The 22,292-nt window shown below is 46.2% G+C and overlaps 1 protein-coding gene across 1 annotated transcript in view; it reads left to right on the plus strand.

Annotated features, from left to right (window-relative positions):
* LOC130112316 (von Willebrand factor A domain-containing protein 7-like) overlaps nt 1-22,292 on the plus strand; it is a 56,883-nt gene that overhangs the window by 19,149 nt on the left and 15,442 nt on the right. The window contains exons 5-15 of the mRNA XM_056279646.1: nt 467-595; nt 698-884; nt 1,428-1,597; nt 2,067-2,179; nt 6,116-6,232; nt 11,095-11,295; nt 13,250-13,385; nt 14,180-14,332; nt 14,693-14,785; nt 15,075-15,184; nt 16,151-16,318. Coding sequence (XP_056135621.1) covers nt 467-595; nt 698-884; nt 1,428-1,597; nt 2,067-2,179; nt 6,116-6,232; nt 11,095-11,295; nt 13,250-13,385; nt 14,180-14,332; nt 14,693-14,785; nt 15,075-15,184; nt 16,151-16,318 — 1,577 coding nt within the window. The remainder of the gene's footprint in view (nt 1-466; nt 596-697; nt 885-1,427; nt 1,598-2,066; nt 2,180-6,115; nt 6,233-11,094; nt 11,296-13,249; nt 13,386-14,179; nt 14,333-14,692; nt 14,786-15,074; nt 15,185-16,150; nt 16,319-22,292) is intronic.

The following is a 22,292-nucleotide window of genomic DNA, read 5'->3' on the forward strand; positions in this document are numbered from 1 at the left end:
ACACACACACACACACACACACACACACACACACACACACACACACACCAAATGCTTTTTATTTAGCGTCATCCATTGCTGTGTCCCTTCTTAAAATTAGTGGCGCAGGTTACTGGATTACATTCACTAAATGGTTCATCTCAGTTGTCTAAATCACTGTGCCTCTAAAAATCCTATAGGATATCAAATCAGAGCATCACTTGTTTTCCCCCATTTTACTTAACTGCAGTTTGCATGTCATCAAAAAACAAGCGTCATTTCACATAACTTGAAGTAATGAATAATCTAAGAAATATGCCAAATATTTATTTTTTGTTGGAATTCTTGCCATTTTGTCAATCGTTCACCACCAAACCAGTCAACCTCTATTATTCTAATTGGGGTGGGGGGTGGGGGGGGGTAGCCGTGATTAGTTGACATTAATGCCCATGTCACTTAATGGTGTAATTCTGTAAACTTGCTCCAGGCCCAAGTACTCCAACCTGTAGGAACTGTATAGGAGAGGATTGCACCGACAACCTCCTTCCAGAGTTGTTGCAACAGGGACTTCTCACTTCCGGATATTTCAACATCTTCTCCTCAGCAAAGCCCACAGGTAACCCCCGAAACAGTCTTGGGATATGTTTAGTACAGGGGGTAATAAGACCCATCTTCTCACCCGGGTTGACGTTTCACTTTGCGTTTGTCTCCATCCAAGGTAAATGCAGTCATGGTGGTTCAGCTGACAGGACCAGTAAGCAGGAGCCCGTGGGGGGCATCAATAAGGATGCTGTAGGGTCTAGTCATGGCCACCTTCACCAGTCAGCAGCCAACCTGGCAGTGAATGCCACCATGGAGCTTCTGGAGGACATCAGAAGCGCTGTAGGAGAAAAAGATTTTCTGCGGTATTGGCTGCTTTTTACTGAAACTATTCTGTATTCCCACTTCAATTAAACCAAAGGATCATATTCAGAGAAACACACACACAAAAACACACTATACACTACACCTTAAAGTGTTGCTAAGTGATCCTAGGTGGATGGTATCAAGAGCTAACTATGGTTTAAAAAACATGCTGCAAAAGAACCCGCCTGCTCACTTCTGCCAAAGAGCCTCGTACCTGTACACACTGATGGACAGCAAGTAGGCACCAATGGAGACGCCAGCTTGTAAAGAACTGATAAAGAGCCGGAACAGAAAACATGTTCTTCTCCGTTTACAGCACCTACGTCAGACACAACACACACACACACACACACACACACACACACACACACACACACACACACACACACATACTTTGTAATGGGCCTCTGTTTCTGTCCTCAGTTGGCGTAATCTGTATAACTGCAAGGACGGTACAAGATGGACATGAGAACATCCATAAGTGCAAGATGTGCTACTGAGTCATAATTGCTGAAGTGTGTCTCTCGGTTTCCTCCCCCTAGCTTGATGGGCCTCTCCCAGTCCTCTGTGTTGTGTTTTGTCATTGACACGACAGGAAGTATGAGTGACGACATTGCTGAGGCGAAGCGAGTCTCCTTCTCCATCATTGACAGTAGGAGGGGAACCCAGCAGGAACCCTCGGCCTACATATTGGTCCCTTTCAACGACCCAGGTGGGTAGCTGTGACGACAATATGTGAAAGGTCGTTGAAAATGAGGGCAGACTGGTGAAACCAAACCAGGTGTTGAAGGTCTACGTGACGGCACATTCCTCAAGTCTCTGGGTTTGTTTTGGCCGAGACACACCGCTTAGGAATAAAGAACGGGCAAGTTTACATTAGGCTGAGTTCATTTGCAAAACATAAAAAAGAAGGTAATGGACATGGTCCAACCTGAAGAAAAAATGAATGCAAAATATGCAGGGAGGGCAAGGAGTTCCAACTGTAAAGAATTCAAGGCGACGGAGGGAGCGAATCTGTCTTGATGGACTCGAGTCAGGATGCAGAGGAAGAAAGATGAGAGAGGAAGACTTCACAAGCCACGAGAAAACCAAAACGTGGCTAACAGATGGAGAGGAAAAGTCAGGATGAGGCATTGCTGGTGTTGTTGTGTATTCACTGTGTATTCTTGTTCTATGTAAAGACTTTGGACCTCTGATCACGACAAGCAACGCAGACGTCTTCAAAGACCGGATCAACGAGCTGTCCGCCAAAGGAGGAGGAGATCTGCCCGAGATGTGCTTGTCAGGACTGCAGGTAGGGGTGTGTGTGTGTGTGTGTGTGTGTGTGTGTGTGTGTGTGTAGGTATGTGTGTTGTTCAGCTATATTTGACAGGATCAGGTTGAGTTTTTAATCATAAGAGTGAGAACATTTTTTTCTGGTCCTCACTTGATCAAGCATCATTTCATGTTTAGGGTGTAGGTTTAGGGTTAAAGTAAGGGTTAGGGTGAGGGTAACGGGTAGGTTTAGGGTTAAAGTAAGGGTTAGAGTGAGGGTAATGGGTAGGTTTAGGGTTAAAGTAAGGATTAGGGTGAGGGTAAGGGTAGGTTTAGGGTGAAAGTAAGGATTAGGGTGAGGGTAACGGGTAGGTTTAGGGTTAAAGTAAGGATTAGGGTGAGGGTAACGGGTAGGTTTAGGGTGAAAGTAAGGATTAGGGTGAAGGTAACGGGTAGGTTTAGGGTTAAAGTAAGGATTAGGGTGAGGGTAACGGGTAGGTTTAGGGTTAAAGTAATGATTAGGGTGAGGGTAACGGGTAGGTTTAGGGTTAAAGTAAGGATTAGGGTGAGGGTAACGGGTAGGTTTAGGGTTAAAGTAAGGATTAGGGTGAGGGTAATGGGTAGGTTTAGAGTTAAAGTAAGGATTAGGGTGAGGGTAACGGGTAGGTTTAGGGTTAAAGTAGGATTAAGGTGAGGGTAACGGGTAGGTTTAGGGTTAAAGTAAAGATTAGGGTGAGGGTAATGGGTAGGTTTAGGGTTAAAGTAAGGATTAGGGTGAGGGTAACGGGTAGGTTCAGGGTTAAAGTAGGGATAAGGGTGAGGGTAATGGGTAGGTTTAGGGTTAAAGTAAGGATTAGGGTGAGGGTAACGGGTAGGTTTAGGGTTAAAGTAATGATTAGGGTGAGGGTAACGGGTATGTTTAGGGTTAAAGTAAGGATTGGGGTGAGGGTAACGGGTAGGTTTAGGGTTAAAGTAATGATTAGGGTGGGGGTAACGGGTAGGTTTAGGGTTAAAGTAGGGATTAGGGTGAGGGTAACGGGTAGGTTTAGGGTTAAAGTAAGGATTAGGGTGAGGGTAATGGGTAGGTTTAGGGTTAAAGTAGGGATTAGGGTGAGGGTAACGGGTAGGTTTAGGGTTAAAGTAAGGATTAGGGTGAGGGTAACGGGTAGGTTTAGGGTTAAAGTAAGGATTAGGGTGAGGGTAATGGGAAGGTTTAGGGTTAAAGTAAGGATTAGGGTGAGGGTAATGGGTAGGTTTAGGGTTAAAGTAAGGATTAGGGTGAGGGTTACGGGTGGGTTTAGGGTTAAAGTAAGGATTAGGGTGAAGGTAACGGGTAGGTTTAGGGTTAAAGTAAGGATTAGGGTGAGGGTAATGGGTAGGTTTAGGGTTAAAGTAAGGATTAGGGTGAGGGTAATGGGTAGGTTTAGGGTTAGAGTAAGGATTAGGGTGAGTGTAACGGGTAGGTTTAGGGTTAAAGTAAGGATTAGGGTGAGGGTAATGGGTAGGTTTAGGGTTAAAGTAAGGATTAGGGTGAGGGTTACGGGTGGGTTTAGGGTTAAAGTAAGGATTAGGGTGAAGGTAACGGGTAGGTTTAGGGTTAAAGTAAGGATTAGGGTGAGGGTAATGGGTAGGTTTAGGGTTAAAGTAAGGATTAGGGTGAGGGTAACGGGTAGGTTTAGGGTTAGAGTAAGGATTAGGGTGAGGGTAACGGGTAGGTTTAGGGTTAAAGTAAGGATTAGGGTGAGGGTAATGGGTAGGTTTAGAGTTAAAGTAAGGATTAGGGTGAGGGTAACGGGTAGGTTTAGGGTTAAAGTAAGGATTAGGGTGAGGGTAACGGGTAGGTTTAGGGTTAAAGTAGAGATTAGGGTGAGGGTAACGGGTAGGTTTAGGGTTAAAGTAAAGATTAGGGTGAGGGTAATGGGTAGGTTTAGGGTTAAAGTAAGGATTAGGGTGAGGGTAACGGGTAGGTTTAGGGTTAAAGTAGAGATTAGGGTGAGGGTAACGGGTAGGTTTAGGGTTAAAGTAAAGATTAGGGTGAGGGTAATGGGTAGGTTTAGGGTTAAAGTAAGGATTAGGGTGAGGGTAACGGGTAGGTTCAGGGTTAAAGTAAGGATTAGGGTGAAGGTAACGGGTAGGTTTAGGGTTAAAGTAAGGATTAGGGTGAGGGTAATGGGTAGGTTTAGGGTTAAAGTAAGGATTAGGGTGAGGGTAATGGGTAGGTTTAGGGTTAGAGTAAGGATTAGGGTGAGGGTAACGGGTAGGTTTAGGGTTAAAGTAAGGATTAGGGTGAGGGTAACGGGTAGGTTTAGGGTTAAAGTAGGGATTAGGGTGAGGGTAACGGGTAGGTTTAGGGTTAAAGTAAGGATTAGAGTGAGGGTAACGGGTAGGTTTAGGGTGAAAGTAAGGATTAGGGTGAGGGTAACGGGCTATACAATCAATTTAGTAAATGAAGATACTCAAGTATTGAGAGAGAGAGAAATGTTTTTTCATTTTAAACAATTATGTACATGAAACAAACTTGAATATTGACACATCTATTTTACAATATGAACAGATGAACTCTTTTACATTAACACACCAAAACAAGAGTTCATCTTCCATCACACAGTCCTGGATCAAGTCAGAGCTGCAGACGGAGGAGACAGGGTTTTTTATTCTTCTTTGTAGAATGTAAAACAGCTCTTTAAATGAGAAGAAGCAAGCTTTAACAATGACACCTCTTTTCTACAACATTAATGGCCACTCCTTTACATTAATATGGCCGAAAAAGAGTTCATCATCCACCACAGAACCCCAGATTGATTCAAAGAGAAAGATGGACAGACATTGTTTTTCAAGGAAAAACAACTGGAAAAAAGTGAATGAATGCACAAATAAGTAAATCATCGAAAACTAATTATTCTCGAATAAAATGAGCAATAGTAAGAGATCGTAAACATTTCTATTTAAATAGACAAGTAAAAAATAATGAAGCAAAAGCTAGAAAACAATCATCCAAAGCAAAAGGAAAACAAGTTACCCATCATAAATACAACACCAAACTGAGTAACCAGACAAAGAGCTGCACATGTGCACTACACCAGACTCGTGTTATGAAACGCTGAACACTTTATAAAGTGGTTCAAGTCACAAACTCCCAAAGGGTTTGAAAAACATGATGCAGAAACAGGATAAAACACCAGTTGCCCCTCACTGACTTAGCAAATGGCTGTAGTTCAACAATAAAGCCGTTAAGTCGTCCAATTTGGTAAAGAATCTGAAATCCACTCAGACTCTCGAGTTCACCCGTGCGACGAACCGTTACCAGCTCGACACAGCGCCGTTCATTCTCGCTGCAGAGTTCATGCTGCTGTGACCCACGACCTCTCCGACTGCCGAAGCACAGTCCTCCACCCAACAAGGAAACCAGGGGACATGTTAAAGTCGTGGTTCCTGCTGAGTTTGGTGAACTCCATTCCGGCGTTTAGCACACCGAACAGCAAGCGCTGGCCAACCGCAAACACACACACACACACAACCCCCCTAAAACCTCCCTGTATACGTACACACCAAACCAGTAAGCTACAATACACACCATGCACGGTATTTACAAGGAAAACATGAAGATAGAACTCGCTCCCAACCGCTGTCTACGTCTGCTCATCACGGTCACTCGCACTTCCGCCGAGACAGACATCTGTTTGCATGATGTGCTGACGTGGCGTTTGCCTCTCTGTGAGCTGGTTTTTCTGCTAAGAAAATCTATGAAACCTTTTCCTCCTTCTGTTCTGCCCTCATGACCTTCCCAAACACATGACGTAGTTTACTGGGCCGTGTCATGATTCTATTTCAATGTGATTCAAAACCAAAGGATGAGTAGCTGTGCCTCCCTGCTGATAAGGCTTCACCAGAGGTACGTGTGCCGTGCCCAATTAGCTAAAACGCTCACCTGTATTAACAATAATGGTTCCCATCATACCGCCCCCCATTGTCCCAGCTTGCTCTGACGGCGGCTCCGAGCTCCTCTGACATCTTTGTCTTCACTGATGCTGCGGCCAAAGACGCTCATCTGAAAAGCACCATCACCGCACTCATCGAGAGCACCCAGTCTGTGGTAAGTAGTCAAGTTTAGCTTCTTATGATGACTCGCTCTTTGTTCGGACACATCGGGTCAAAGCCACCGCTGTGTCAGTCTACCTCTGTAAAGAAGCGACCTTTGTCCAAGTCAAGTCAAGTAGGTTTTATTTGTCCCCAGGGGGGCAATTGTTGTGTAGCAGGGGCAACATTTAAACACAAAAAACCTCCACAGAACACGTAAGACAAATAAATACAAATAAATCCAACATGTCGTTAGGAGAACAAAGCCAGGGAGAAGCAACAGTAAACAGTGTTAACAGCGTTTGTCACGAGGGAGCGGGTGTTACCTCTTACTGGTGCACTTTAGCAGTGACGTGGCTGAGGGAATGAAGGGGGGTTTGCACCTACTGGTTTTGACTACTGGGTATTTGAAGCAGGAACCAGAAGGCAAAGTGTGCAGCTCTAGGTGCAGGGGGTGGTGCTGTCAGACAGGATGGATTCTTCTCTCTTAACAGCCGCTCGTTGTATAAATCAGATGGACTATTCTGTTGGTAGCTGTGATGCTACTGCACACCTTGATCGCCTTTGTTAGTGCATTTTTTGTTTAAGGTTGAGAGAAGCATACCGACCGATAAAAGAAAGAGTAATAACCGACTCAATGAAAGATCTGTAGAACAAAGTCATCAGGGACCTGTCCACACCCAACTTAGCAGCTTCCTCACACAAAAAAGCCGCTGCTGGCTTTTTTTTTTTTGCATCGCAAATTGGAATTACAATCAAAGTTCAGCTTGTTATCGATTGTAGTGCCCACATACTTGTATGACTCAACAATTTCAGCCTCCTGACCATTAGTCTTAGTGCTGACCGGGTTGGAGGGATTACGTCTAAAGTCAGTAGACATGTCTTTGGTCTTAGTCACATTTAATTCCAAAAAGGCTTCCTGACATCAGTTGGAGATAGTCTATGACAGGACCATGGGACATTTAATACTCCTTCAGCGGGCTCACTGTCACCATGTCATCTGCAAATCTCACAATGTGATGAGTTTTGAGCTCACCGCGGCAGTCATTACTGTACAGGATGTATAGGAGAGGAGAGAGGACACAGTCATTACTGTACAGGACATATAGGAGAGGAGAGAGGACACAGTCATTACTGTACAGGACGTATAGGAGAGGAGAGAGGACACAGTCATTACTGTACAGGACATATAGGAGAGGAGAGAGGACACAGTCATTACTGTACAAGATGTATAGGAGAGGAGAGAGGACACAGTCATTACTGTACAGGATGTATAGGGGAGGAGAGAGGACACAGTCATTAGTGTACAGGATGTATAGGAGAGGAGAGAGGACACAGTCATTAGTGTACAGGATGTATAGGAGAGGAGAGAGGACACAGTCATTAGTGTACAAGATGTATAGGAGAGGAGAGAGGACACAGTCCTTACTGTACAGGATGTATAGGAGAGGAGAGAGGACACAGTCATTACTGTACAGGATGTATAGGAGAGGAGAGAGGACACAGTCCTTACTGTACAGGATGTATAGGAGAGGAGAGAGACACAGTCATTACTGTACAGGATGTATAGGAGAGGAGAGAGGACACAGTCATTACTGTACAGGACGTATAGGAGAGGAGAGAGGACACAGTCAATACTGTACAGTATGTATAGGAGGGGCGAGAGGACAGTCATTACTGTACAGGATGTATAGGAGGGGCGAGAGGACACAGTCATTACTGTACAGGACGTATAGGAGAGGAGAGAGGACAGTCATTACTGTACAGGATGTATAGGAGAGGAGAGAGGACAGTCATTACTGTACAGGATGTATAGGAGAGGAGAGAGACATAGTCAATACTGTACAGGACATATAGGAGAGGAGAGAGGACACAGTCATTACTGTACAGGACGTATAGGAGAGGAGAGAGGACACAGTCATTACTGTACAGGATGTATAGGAGAGGAGAGAGGACACAGTCCTTAGTGTACGGGATGTATAGGAGAGGAGAGAGGACAAAGTCATTACTGTACAGGATGTATAGGAGAGGAGAGAGGACACAGTCATTACTGTACAGGATGTATAGGAGGGGCGAGAGGACACAGTCCTTACTGTACAGGATGTATAGGAGAGGAGAGAGGAAACAGTCCTTAGTGTACAGGACGTATAGGAGAGGAGAGAGGACACAGTCAATACTGTACAGGATGTATAGGAGAGGAGAGAGGACACAGTCCTTAGCGTACAGGACGTATAGGAGAGGAGAGAGGACACAGTCAATACTGTACAGGATGTATAGGAGAGGAGAGAGGACACAGTCCTTACTGTACAGCATGTATAGGAGAGGAGAGAGGACACAGTCAATACTGTACAGGATGTATAGGAGAGGAGAGAGGACACAGTCCTTAGTGTACAGGACGTATAGGAGAGGAGAGAGGACACAGTCCTTAGTTCACAGGACGTATAGGAGAGGAGAGAGGACACAGTCAATACTGTACAGGACGTATAGGAGAGGAGAGAGGACACAGTCCTTAGTGTACAGGACGTATAGGAGAGGAGAGAGGACACAGTCAATACTGTACAGGACGTATAGGAGAGGAGAGAGGACACAGTCCTTAGTGTACAGGACGTATAGGAGAGGAGAGAGGACACAGTCATTAGTGTACAGGATGTATAGGAGAGGAGAGAGGACACAGTCATTAGTGTACAAGATGTATAGGAGAGGAGAGAGGACACAGTCCTTACTGTACAGGATGTATAGGAGAGGAGAGAGGACACAGTCATTACTGTACAGGATGTATAGGAGAGGAGAGAGGACACAGTCCTTACTGTACAGGATGTATAGGAGAGGAGAGAGACACAGTCATTACTGTACAGGATGTATAGGAGAGGAGAGAGGACACAGTCATTACTGTACAGGACGTATAGGAGAGGAGAGAGGACACAGTCAATACTGTACAGTATGTATAGGAGGGGCGAGAGGACAGTCATTACTGTACAGGATGTATAGGAGGGGCGAGAGGACACAGTCATTACTGTACAGGACGTATAGGAGAGGAGAGAGGACAGTCATTACTGTACAGGATGTATAGGAGAGGAGAGAGGACAGTCATTACTGTACAGGATGTATAGGAGAGGAGAGAGACATAGTCAATACTGTACAGGACATATAGGAGAGGAGAGAGGACACAGTCATTACTGTACAGGACGTATAGGAGAGGAGAGAGGACACAGTCATTACTGTACAGGATGTATAGGAGAGGAGAGAGGACACAGTCCTTAGTGTACGGGATGTATAGGAGAGGAGAGAGGACAAAGTCATTACTGTACAGGATGTATAGGAGAGGAGAGAGGACACAGTCATTACTGTACAGGATGTATAGGAGGGGCGAGAGGACACAGTCCTTACTGTACAGGATGTATAGGAGAGGAGAGAGGAAACAGTCCTTAGTGTACAGGACGTATAGGAGAGGAGAGAGGAAACAGTCAATACTGTACAGCATGTATAGGAGAGGAGAGAGGACACAGTCAATACTGTACAGGATGTATAGGAGAGGAGAGAGGACACAGTCCTTAGTGTACAGGACGTATAGGAGAGGAGAGAGGACACAGTCCTTAGTTCACAGGACGTATAGGAGAGGAGAGAGGACACAGTCAATACTGTACAGGACGTATAGGAGAGGAGAGAGGACACAGTCCTTAGTGTACAGGACGTATAGGAGAGGAGAGAGGACACAGTCAATACTGTACAGGACGTATAGGAGAGGAGAGAGGACACAGTCCTTAGTGTACAGGACGTATAGGAGAGGAGAGAGGACACAGTCCTTAGTGTACAGGACGTATAGGAGAGGAGAGAGGACACAGTCAATACTGTACAGGGTGTATAGGAGAGGAGAGAGGACACAGTCAATACTGTACAGGGTGTATAGGAGAGGAGAGAGGACACAGTCCTTAGTGTACAGGATGTATAGGAGAGGAGAGAGGACACAGTCCTTAGTGTACAGGATGTATAGGAGAGGAGAGAGGACACAGCCATGAGGGGAGGGTTGACATGGAAGTCAAGCTAGAAAAGTGTCCATTCACTCTCAGTGTGTGAGATCTGTTAGTGAGGAAGTCCACACTCCACTCAACAGTGTTGGTGTCCAACCACAAGCTTCTGCACCAGCAGGTGAGGCTGTACGGTGTTGAAGGCTGAAGAGAAGGTATGAACCTCAGCCTGGCCCGGTTCTTACCACCCTCTAAGTGACTACCAGTGAAGTTGAGCAGAGTTCTGGTCGCATCCTGAACCTCCCCGTTGGCCCGATATGCAAACTGTAATGCGTGGAGGAGGTGCTCCGTCCTGCCCACAAGCTCCTTTTTAATCCGTTTTTCAAATGACTTCATAACAAGAGAGGTTAAAGCTTCAGGCCTGTACTCATTCCAGGTCTTAGGATGGCTCTTTTTTACAATGGGAACTACTGTAGCTTGTTTCCATGGGTTGGGACCTTTTGATGACAGGTGACATATTAGAAATATAAGTCAGAGTCAGTTTAAAAAGAAATAACAGGTCCGGGTGCTGAACTAAACAACGGAGTACTCTGACCAGTTGTCCCCGAGTAACAAGATATTTCCTCCATATTCATTCACTTGCAGTTTGTGGTCTGTTGGTAATATTATACTGGCACTTTACCATGGAATTACTGTACAACTTCATGTCGGCGCTTCAGTCTTTCATCAACCCCGTCTCTCGCCAGCTGAAACGATGTTGGACAGATGTTTTAGCCAGGCTACAGACAGAGGGAAGTTGGAGAAAATCACTGACCTATTCACTGAACACAAAAACCTCCCGTTGTTACTGGGTGCTACATGTGACCCTCTTGATTTCATTAGTGCCTCTTCTTTCACCCGTTCACTCCCCCAGGTGACATTCCTGTTGACGGATGTCCTGTCCCGTCGGAACCGCAGAGAAAGTAAGCTTCCTACCCCTCGTGCATTGGCCCAAGCAGATGCCCAGCTGTACCGAGACCTTGCCGAGGTGTCTGGGGGTCAGGCCATTGAGGTCACAAAGGCAGACCTTGCATTGGCCACTGCAGTGATAGAGGATTCCTCTGCGACTGCTGTGGTAAGACATCCGGCGAGTGAAACCAAGTGACTGAATGATGCAAGACTGGGTAATGATATAGTAGACGAATGTCATTTATTTCCCCCAGTCGCCCATTCCTTGACAGAGCTACTACATTAGTTATTACTCTTAACAGTGCAATACTCACCATACTGTACATGCTGTGCTGCATGCTGATTTAAGTACACTGGGAATTTTTGCGGTTCATCGCTCCTTGAAAGAGGGATTGACGAGCCTACTGTGACGCATGCAAAATGTGGTCACAGCTTCTTTCTTTTTTTTTAATATGTATTTTATCCCAATGACTGCTGGGATAGGCTCCAGCATCCCGTGACCCTGACTAGGTTAAGTGGCTTGGATAATGGGTGGGTGGGTGGGTGGGTGGATGGATGGATTTTATTTCTAAGAACTATGCATACTCCAGCCAGGTTGCTGAGGTCATTCCAGTCCGCAAAGGACTGTATATTTGGCTGTAACACTCACTGTGGTCAGCAGATGGCAGTGTTGCGTTGGGCTGCTCACTGGAACTGCCCTTTGAACCCTTGCTAGCTGTCGCAGTTCTGCACTGAGAAGCCTGTGAAACAGGAGCCTGACTCCGTTGCTGTCGCCTCACATATTCTGTTTTCAACAAAGAACCAACTGTTGCATGGCTGCATGGCCGCATGGCCGCATGGCTGCATGGCTGCATGCCCGGGACCTGGAACACTAACGTACAGTCAATCAGGGCACGTCATCAGACTATGAAACTCCACCCACCTTCAACACCAACCACTCTTGTACCTGTCACTCACACATTACCATGGGTATTAATGAGACTAGACCACCCCCTCGCAGTGCTTGTTGAGGCAGTGGAGAACAGCGGTGATGACGGTGGAAACGGAAGCGTTGTTGAACGGTAATTCTTTGTGTTTTCTGACATAATGATTTGAGACAGGAAATTTAAATCTAACCACGGATTTCACTCCAACTTTATCAGTAAAAGAATCAGTAGCACGAACATGTTTATTCTATTTTGCGAATTCCCGGCTGCTTATTGGTGCCATACTATTATGCCCACATAATATTCACAAATTCAATGGTACTCTTGAGTTCTTAGAAGTTCTTGAGTTCTTTGAAAGTATTTGTCTAAATATTCTTGAACGTTCCCTCTTGAGAATGTCATGTTGCTCGTGTCAAGAAAACATTTCCATTCACATTTCCCGTACACTCGATGCCGTGGCGTATTTTTATTTCATGTTTTTGTATTTTTCCCTTTTTCTCCACAATTGTACTTGGCCAATTGCCCCACTCTCCCGAGCTGCCCCGGTCTCTGCTCCACCCCCTCTGCTGATCCAGGAGGGCTGCAGACTACCACATGCCTCCTCCCATACATGTGGAGTCACCAGCCGCTACTTTTCACCTGACAGGGAGGAGTTTCACCAGGGGGACGTAGCACGTGGGAGGATCACGCTATTCCCCCCAGCCCCCCCCCTCAAACAGGCGCCCTGACCGACCAGAGGAGGCGCTAGTGAGACGACCAGGACACATACCCACATCCGGCTTCCCACCCACAGACACAGCCAATTGTGTCTGTAGGGACGCCTGACCAAGCCGGAGGTAACAACGGGATTCGAACCGGCGATCCCCATGTTGGTATGCAACAGAATAGACCGCCACGCCACCCGGAGCCCCTCTTATTTTTGCATCTGAATGGTGGCCTTCACCTGATGTCGCAGTCTGCTGCAGAAACAATACAGTGGATTTCAAAGATTATTCGGTTGGATACTCACGTGATGCTGCATAACAAGGCCTCTGAATATCCACAGGAGGTGAATCAAGTGCAGCTGGACTTGGTATCTAGATACAGCTGCACTTGATTCACCTCCGTTGGATAACCATGACCTGGATGAAGGAGAACACTCACAGACGTGCCTCCGAATATCTTTCACAGCATCTGTTGACCTCCCTCCTCCAGGTGACCGTGTACCATGCGGCGGTGAACCCCGGCAAGCCCGCTAACTTCACCTTCACCGTCGATGGAACCATGAGGAACCTGACCGTCTACATCACAGGGAGCTCCTCCCTCTCCTCCACTCTAACCGCTCCTACAGGTACAGTGTGTGTGTGTGTGTGTGTGTGTGTGTGTGTGTGTGTGTGTGTGTGTGTGTGTGTGTGTGTGTGTGCAAGGACTACTGTGTGAATGAGTGTGTGTGTAAAAACATTAACATACCGATCAGTAAAAGTGGAAGCTTACACTTCTCATAGAGGTCCATTTCTTCACGGCTTCATGTGACTTCCAAGTGGGTCAGTGTGTGTATGTCTATATCTACTATGACTACTACTACTGCTACTGCTACTGCTACTACTACTACTACTGCTACTACTACTACTACTACGATTACTACTACTGCTACTACTACTGCTACTGCTACTGCTACTACTACTACTACTACTGCTACTACTACTACTACTACTACTACAGGTGTGTGTCTGTAGTTGACCTCGGACATGCTTCTGTCTGTCCTGCAGGTGTGTGTCTGTAGTTGACCTCGGACATGCTTCTGTCTGTCCTGCAGGTGTGCGTCTGTAGTTGACCTCGGACATGCTTCTGTCTGTCCTGCAGGTGTGTGTCTGTAGTTGACCTCGGACATGCTTCTGTCTGTCCTGCAGGTGTGCGTCTGTAGTTGACCTCGGACATGCTTCTGTCTGTCCTGCAGGTGTGTGTCTGTAGTTGACCTCGGACATGCTTCTGTCTGTCCTGCAGGTGTGCGTCTGTAGTTGACCTCGGACATGCTTCTGTCTGTCCTGCAGGTGTGTGTCTGTAGTTGACCTCGGACATGCTTCTGTCTGTCCTGCAGGTGTGCGTCTGTAGTTGACCTCGGACATGCTTCTGTCTGTCCTGCAGGTGTGTCTCAGAGCTCCAGCCAGTCAAGTGGGCCCTTGGGATCTTTCTCCACAGTGGGCAACCTGCATCGCCTCAGCCTTAGCGCCGACAACCAAACGGGATCATGGGGCGTCAGCGTTAACTCTGATGACCCCTATTCTCTCAAGGTCATAGGTCAGCATGTCGTTTGAAGGGAAAACAATGGGGTTGAAGTAGAAAGAGACTGCTTAAGACACTTTTCAGGGTTAAAGTCTTTCTACATGTTTTTTGTAGTAGAGTGTGTGTGTGCAGGAGTACTTTTGACGTTGTGAATGATGGCGCCAGAAGCCGCTGAAAAGGCAGCGGGCTTCCTTAAAGACCCGTTGTGCTTTGTGTGTTGCTGTGTATTTGGGTGTGATGGCTTGTGCCGTGTGCTTTGTGTGTTGCTGTGTATTTGGGTGTGATGGCTCGTGCCGTGGCTGTAGAGGAACAAACTGTGGCATTTCCAGGACAAACAGCAACTCAAGTGATCTGCTGTGTTTGTGTTTGCAACAGCACAAAGTCCTGTGAACTTCCTCTTTAACATTGTGGAAGCACACGAGGGAGCCCACGGGGACTTCAGTCTGAAAGAGGGGCGTCCTCTCACAGGTAGGATCCTCTCCGTCATCAGTGTCATCTCGTTGTCCTCACTGGCACCATATCTTGTTTTTACAGTTTTACATCCGGTACAGTTGAATCAGCTCATGTGGACGCGGCGTGTCTAAGTGACCTCTTCCTCGATGACGATGAAACGTTCTCCCAATAAACGCCGCGTCCACATGAGCTGATTCCACTTTCTGGGATTTCCTTACCGGGGTGGGGGTGGGGACCGTCTTTACAACTCCCCGGTTTTAATACAGGAATGCTGACCTATTCTGACTCTTTCCTGACCTTTTAGGAGGTAATGTCAGCTTATGGGTTACTGTAACAGGAAGTAACACGACAGCGGTCACAGAGGCCACACTGGTGGAAAGCTCAGGGTCACCAGAGGTCAATGGATCAGTCCAGGTATACTACACTCAAACCAACGTCATGCTATTCACTAGATTTGAGACAGAATGTGGAATAAGTCAGCATCCGAACTTCAGCTGTTGTCTAAGAGTAAAGTCTGAGTATGGCTTTACTGGAGCATGTGGAACTGAGGGACTATATTTACACACGGCATTAAGAGCTGGACTCACACATGTCAATATGCCATGTAGCGCTGGACATATGGGCCTGCTCTACTCCCATCTGTACAAGAGCTTTCACAGCAACAGAAAACATTAAAAACTCAAAGGGGCGTCCAGGTGGCGTGACGGTCTATTCCGTTGCCTACCGACACGGGGATCGCCGGTTCGAATCCCCGTGTCACCTTGGTCGGGCGTCCCTACAGACACAATTGGCCATGTCTGTGGCTGGGAAGCCGAATGTGGGTATGTGTCCTGGTCGCTGCACTAGCGCCTCCTCTGGTCAGTCGGGGCACCTGTTCGGGGGGGGGGGACTGGGGGGAATAGCATGATCCTCCCACGTGCTACACCCCCCCCCCCTGGTGAAACTCCTCACTGTCAGGTGAAAAGGAGCAGCTGGTGACTCCACGTGTATGGGAGGAGGCATGTGGTAGTCTGCAGCCCTCCCCGGATCAGCAGAGGGGGTGGAGCAGAGACCGGGACGGCTTGGAAGAGTGGGGTAATTGGCCGGGTACAATTGGGGAAAATCCACAAAAAAAAGACCCCTCACATTCAGACGTTATTCGGTGCGAGTCCCTACTAGGAGTAAATCAGGTTTGGAGCGATCACAGCTTCCAGTCCCATGTTGTTTGATTTGGTAGCAGGTGAGCCTTTGGCTTAAATGTGAAGGGAGGGTTGTAGCTTTAACAACTCCGCTATGTGAACAACTCACAACAGTGTCTGTCTTGACAGAACTCAAGACCTGAAAACAAACAAACAACAAACCAAAACACTGTCCACCTCTTTGTTGACTTGTCCTCCACAGTCACTGGGCGGTGGAAGTTTCCTGGTCACATTCTACAGTGTCCCGGAGGGCGAGTTCGTGTTGCGTCTAACAGGAGAAGACAGCGCCACCTCCAGGTCCACAAAAGCACGCAGCACTTTCCAGAGGCAGGCCTCCACCCGGATCAAGAGCTCAAGCATCTCCGTCACTGTGAGCACGTTCCCCTTGATGCTGCTCTCCTAGTTGAAGGGATGGGCTTGGTTTGCTGACACGAGGTGCTGCGAGTTGCTCGCCAGTAGTGAAGTCAGCGCATGCGTATTGTGTTGCGTCGTCGCCGGCGAGCAGCTGCGAGCCCCGGCTGTGGGCGAACAGCAGGACAAAAACAAGTTAACGCAAACATTTTAATCCATAATCACACACACGGCAAAACGTCCCCGCGGCACCGAACATACAGCGTTCTCGCGTTATGTGCGGTGCTCAGCGTTCCTCTCCGACCACTCCATCCGGGAACTGCTTGTTCTTGGTGCAGCATGCCAGTGTGTCACTACGCACTCGAGCCTGCTCACAACACATATCCCGCTGCCTATCAGCGCCTCCCGTTTGTTTCACACAACGTGTTACTACAATGGGGGACCTGAGAAAGACACGGCTCCTGATCTTCACCAGCAGAGAGCAGCTCCCGGATAGCGGGGTGGCTGAGGGGAGTCGCGACACATGCGGAAGATGTTGTATGGTTCGGCTTTGTGAGTCGTTAAAGGGTAAGTCCAGATATTCACCCTCATCTCCCCGCACCTGCGGCGGGGATGGCGCATGGAAAACACGTGCCGTGGTTCCGCATCATTGCTGCGGGTGCGTCTCAAGTCTCTCTCATATTTCCTCGCTCCTCGATCGAACCGGAAGTACTTCTGAGCCGCCACTTTGTAGGCTGTGCCAAAGCTCTTATTCCTGCTCTGAGGAGCGAGGATGGATAAAAGCAGCCTTCCCGGAAGACTTTCAGCCGAACGCCGTGAAACGTGCCCCGCACATCCGGCACGTTGGAACGAGTCACGTGACGCGTTGGAGGGAAGGACGTCTCATTTACTGATTGGTTCAGTAGTGGGGAGCCAAGATGGCGCTGTGCCCAGCAGACATGGTTCAGAGGTGGCTGCGAAGCGAGGAATCTGGGATCAGCTTTGTCACATTGTAACAACTCGGTAACTTTCTGTAATAGACGCATATTAATGATATGTGACCAGGACAAACAGCAGACGCAATACCTACTTGTATTCACGGGCAGAGAAGACAACATGGAAGAGCAGATGCTAACCTCTTCCAACAGTAACGCTAGCTTTAGCGTGACCTCTGACCCTCCCTCTGCTGCGCTGCCACGCACTCCAAGTAAGAGCCCCCCCCCCTCCAAATTAAAGGGCAACTGAAACAGAATCAGTACGTCCAGATGTTCTCAGCTCCATCTTTAAAAAACTTTCTACACCCAGAAAAACCACGGACGCCACCTCGGAGTCAGCGGAAACTGTCGACTGCAGTGCAGCAAGTCGTCAAGTCCAGTCAAGTCCAGTCCAGTCCAGTTCAGTTAAGTCCAGTCCAGTCCAGTCCAGTCAAGTCAAGGTACACGGCGGGAAGTTTGGAGCCGCTGATGCTGAGGTGCACCGGGTCACAAGAGACACACCGAGCTGCACAAAACTCTGCTGGACGTCCAGAGCCACCGCCACATATGGAACCTGTAGATAAATACAAACCTTACGGTCCACAGCCTGCAGGATGACACAGCGGGAGATGACACAAGACACGAGGTTATAGCATCCCCAGGAATGCAGCACCAAGGATCCATGACAAGATGTCTGTGGATGTTCTCATTCATCCAGGTCGTCATGGTTATCCAAAGGAGTTGAATCAAGTGCAACTGGACTTGGTATATACACTCACCGGCCACTTTATTAGGCACACCTGTCCGACTGCTCGTTAATGCAAATTTCTAATCAGCCAATCACATGGCAGCAACTCAATGCATTTAGGCATGTAGACATGGTCAAGACGATCTGTTGCAGTTCAAACCGAGCATCAGAATGGGGAAGAAAGGTGATTTAAGTGACTTTGAACGTGGCATGGTTGTTGGTGCCAGACGGGCTGGTCTGAGTATTTCAGAAACTGCTGATCTACTGGGATTTTCACGCACAACCATCTCTAGGGTTTACAGAGAATGGTCCGAAAAAGAGAAAATATCCAGTGAGCGGCAGTTCTGTGGGCGAAAATGCCTTGTTGATGCCAGAGGTCAGAGGAGAATGGCCAGACTGGTTCGAGCTGATAGAAAGGCAACAGTAACTCAAATAACCACTCATTACAACCGAGGTATGCAGAAGAGCATCTCTGAACGCACAACACGTCGAACCTTGAGGCAGATGGGCTACAGCAGCAGAAGACCACACCGGGTGCCACTCCTGTCAGCTAAGAACAGGAAACTGAGGCTACAATTCGCACAGGCTCACCAAAATTGGACAATAGAAGATTGGAAAAACATTGCCTGGTCTGATGAGTCTCGATTTCTGCTGCGACATTCGGATGGTAGGGTCAGAATTTGGCGTCAACAACATGAAAGCATGGATCCATCCTGCCTTGTATCAACGGTTCAGGCTGGTGGTGGTGGTGTAATGGTGTGGGGGATATTTTCTTGGCACACTTTGGGCCCCTTAGTACCAATTGAGCATCGTGTCAACGCCACAGCCTACCTGAGTATTGTTGCTGACCATGTCCATCCCTTTATGACCACAGTGTTCCCATCTTCTGATGGCTACTTCCAGCAGGTTAACGCGCCATGTCATAAAGCTCAAATCATCTCAGACTGGTTTCTTGAACATGACAATGAGTTCACTGTACTCAAATGGCCTCCACAGTCACCAGATCTCAATCCAATAGAGCACCTTTGGGATGTGGTGGACCGGGAGATTCGCATCATGGATGTGCAGCCGACAAATCTGCAGCAACTGCGTGATGCTATCATGTCAATATGGACCAAACTCTCTGAGGAATGTTTCCAGTACCTTGTTGAATCTATGCCACGAAGGATTAAGGCAGTTCTGTAGGCAAAAGGGGGTCCAACCCGGTACTAGCAAGGTGTACCTAATAAAGTGGCCAGTGAGTGTATATGCATGTATATATATACACTACCGTTCAAAAGTTTGGGATCACCCAAACAATTTTGTGTTTTCCATGAAAAGTCACAATTATTCACCACCATATGTTGTGAAATGAATAGAAAATAGAGTCAAGACATTGACAAGGTTAGAAATAATGATTTGTATTTGAAATAAGATTTTTTTTACATCAAACTTTGCTTTCGTCAAAGAATCCTCCATTTGCAGCAATTACAGCATTGCAGACCTTTGGCATTCTAGCTGTTAATTTGTTGAGGTAATCTGGAGAAATTGCACCCCACGCTTCCAGAAGCAGCTCCCACAAGTTGGATTGGTTGGATGGGCACTTCTTTGAGCAGATTGAGTTTCTGGAGCATCACATTTGTGGGGTCAATTAAACGCTCAAAATGGCCAGAAAAAGAGAACTTTCATCTGAAACTCGACAGTCTATTCTTGTTCTTAGAAATGAAGGCTTTTCCATGCGAGAAATTGCTAGGGAATTGAAGATTTCCTACACCGGTGTGTACTACTCCCTTCAGAGGACAGCACAAACAGGCTCTAACCAGAGTAGAAAAAGAAGTGGGAGGCCGCGTTGCACAACTGAGCAAGAAGATAAGTACATTAGAGTCTCTAGTTTGAGAAACAGACGCCTCACAGGTCCCCAACTGGCATCTTCATTAAATAGCACCTGTTAGAGCCTGTTTGTGCTGTCCTCTGAAGGGAGTAGTACACACCGGTGTAGGAAATCTTCAATTTCTTAGCAATTTCTCGCATGGAATAGCCTTCATTTCTAAGAACAAGACTAGACTGTCGAGTTTCAGATGAAAGTTCTCTTTTTCTGGCCATTTTGAGCGTTTAATTGACCCCACAAATGTGATGCTCCAGAAACTCAATCTGCTCAAAGAAGTGCCCATCCAACCAATCCAACTTGTGGGAGCTGCTTCTGGAAGCGTGGGGTGCAATTTCTCCAGATTACCTCAACAAATTAACAGCTAGAATGCCAAAGGTCTGCAATGCTGTAATTGCTGCAAATGGAGGATTCTTTGACGAAAGCAAAGTTTGATGTAAAAAAAATCTTATTTCAAATACAAATCATTATTTCTAACCTTGTCAATGTCTTGACTCTATTTTCTATTCATTTCACAACATATGGTGGTGAATAAGTGTGACTTTTCATGGAAAACACGAAATTGTTTGGGTGATCCCAAACTTTTGAACGGTAGTGTATATATATATATATATATATATATATATATATATATATATATATATATATATATATATATATGTGTGTGTAAAAGAACATGTATCTCGATGGGGGAAATCCCGTTTATTTTAGCCACAGGTCAACCCATTCTGTTGGTACTGTGATACTGCATCACAAGTTTAGAGGTGGGGTCCTTGAATCGTTTACCTCCAAAGATGGATGGATTATATGAATTGCCAAGCTAGATAATGCGCATCATATGATCTGTGATGTATATGGATATAACTCTAGCAGCATGAATAAGACATTTTTCTCTGATCTTGCCCAAAAATTAAGTGACTTACAAAACAAACATACGAATGAGCGGCTTATAGTATCAGGAGATTTTAATGAAGCACCCGACAACAAAGTCCCACAAAGATGAAACAGAGGCTGTCGAGGTAGTGACGTCATTACATCTTTATGCAGCCAGTTAAATTTGACTGATGCCTGACACTTGTTTAACCCCAGTCTTTTTGACTACACATGGTGTAATGTAGCTCAATAGTAGATACAGAATGGATCTGTTCTTAATTTCTCCTCCCCCCCCCGCAATATGTAAAAGATTCTTACCATCAGTACACCCCACTTATTGACCATAAAAAGATTTTTCCCAAATAAGACACGTCACAAAAACCTAATGGAATCCGTGGTTGTTGGAAATTAAGCATGCCCCTTTTAGATGACACACCCTTCGACATCAGCATTAAAGACCTAATGACCTAATGAGTCTTTCTCTTCATGTGACACAGAACCAAACCGGAGAAATAAATGGGACTTCTTCAAGTTCAACGTTAGATGCACAGCCATTAACATTAGTAAAGCATTAAAGAAAAATAGAAACCGAACTCATCACGAAGCTTTAAAAAAACAATCACTCTTGATAGAAGAAGAGTTTGAACTGAATACTTTACAGTCAGAGTTAGTTGATATGTATATTAATCTAGCTAACGGTGCCTTCGTCAGCTCAAGAGTCAAGTGGCTGGAGGAGGGAGGAAAAGTACTGGTTACTTCTTTGGTCTTGAAAAGAGAAACTACACAAGAAAACCTTCACCTGCTCTTAATATCAGCAATACCTTATGCAAAGGCCCAGTCAACATTGCTGATTTTATTTCTGCTTTCTATGGAAATCTTTAGAAAGCTAAATAATGGGAATGCTTGCAACCATTTTTACAAGTGCATGACCGTATGCCAATAATTAGTAATGATTTTAAATCATTGTGTGATTGATGCATAGTTAAATATTTTAGAAATTAAAGATGTGTTAATAAGCATGAAAAAAGGAAAAGCCCCTGCTGTATTGACGGTCTTCCAGTAGGATATTATTTACACTTTTGGGACCTTTTAGAAAAACCAGTATTTATGTTGTTCCAGGAATGCTTAGCATGGAAGAGACGTCCACTTCCATGGAACAGGGCGTTACGTATATCATGAATGCCTAAACCTGGCAAGGACCCACTTTCCCTAGACAAGGGCGACCTATAACTCTCCTTAACACCGATTACAAATTGATAACATTAGCATATGCCAATAGACTTCAAACAGATTTTGCATGACCTCATCACAGAAACACAAACAGGTTTCATAAATGGTCGCCATATAAGAGTAGTCTTAGACTTGATAGACTATACAGACTCGGTTGAGTCAGAGGCAGTTATTCTGTTGTTAGACTTGTAAAGCATTGGACATAACTGAACATAAATTCTTGTTTCACACTCTAGAATCCTTGGGTTTTGGACCCAACTTTATATCAGCTCTCAAAATGGTTTACAAAAATATTAACAGCTTTGTTATGATAAATCAAGATTCT

Source organism: Lampris incognitus, chromosome 5, assembly GCF_029633865.1.
Source record: "Lampris incognitus isolate fLamInc1 chromosome 5, fLamInc1.hap2, whole genome shotgun sequence".
Classification (NCBI taxonomy): Eukaryota; Metazoa; Chordata; class Actinopteri; order Lampriformes; family Lampridae; genus Lampris; species Lampris incognitus.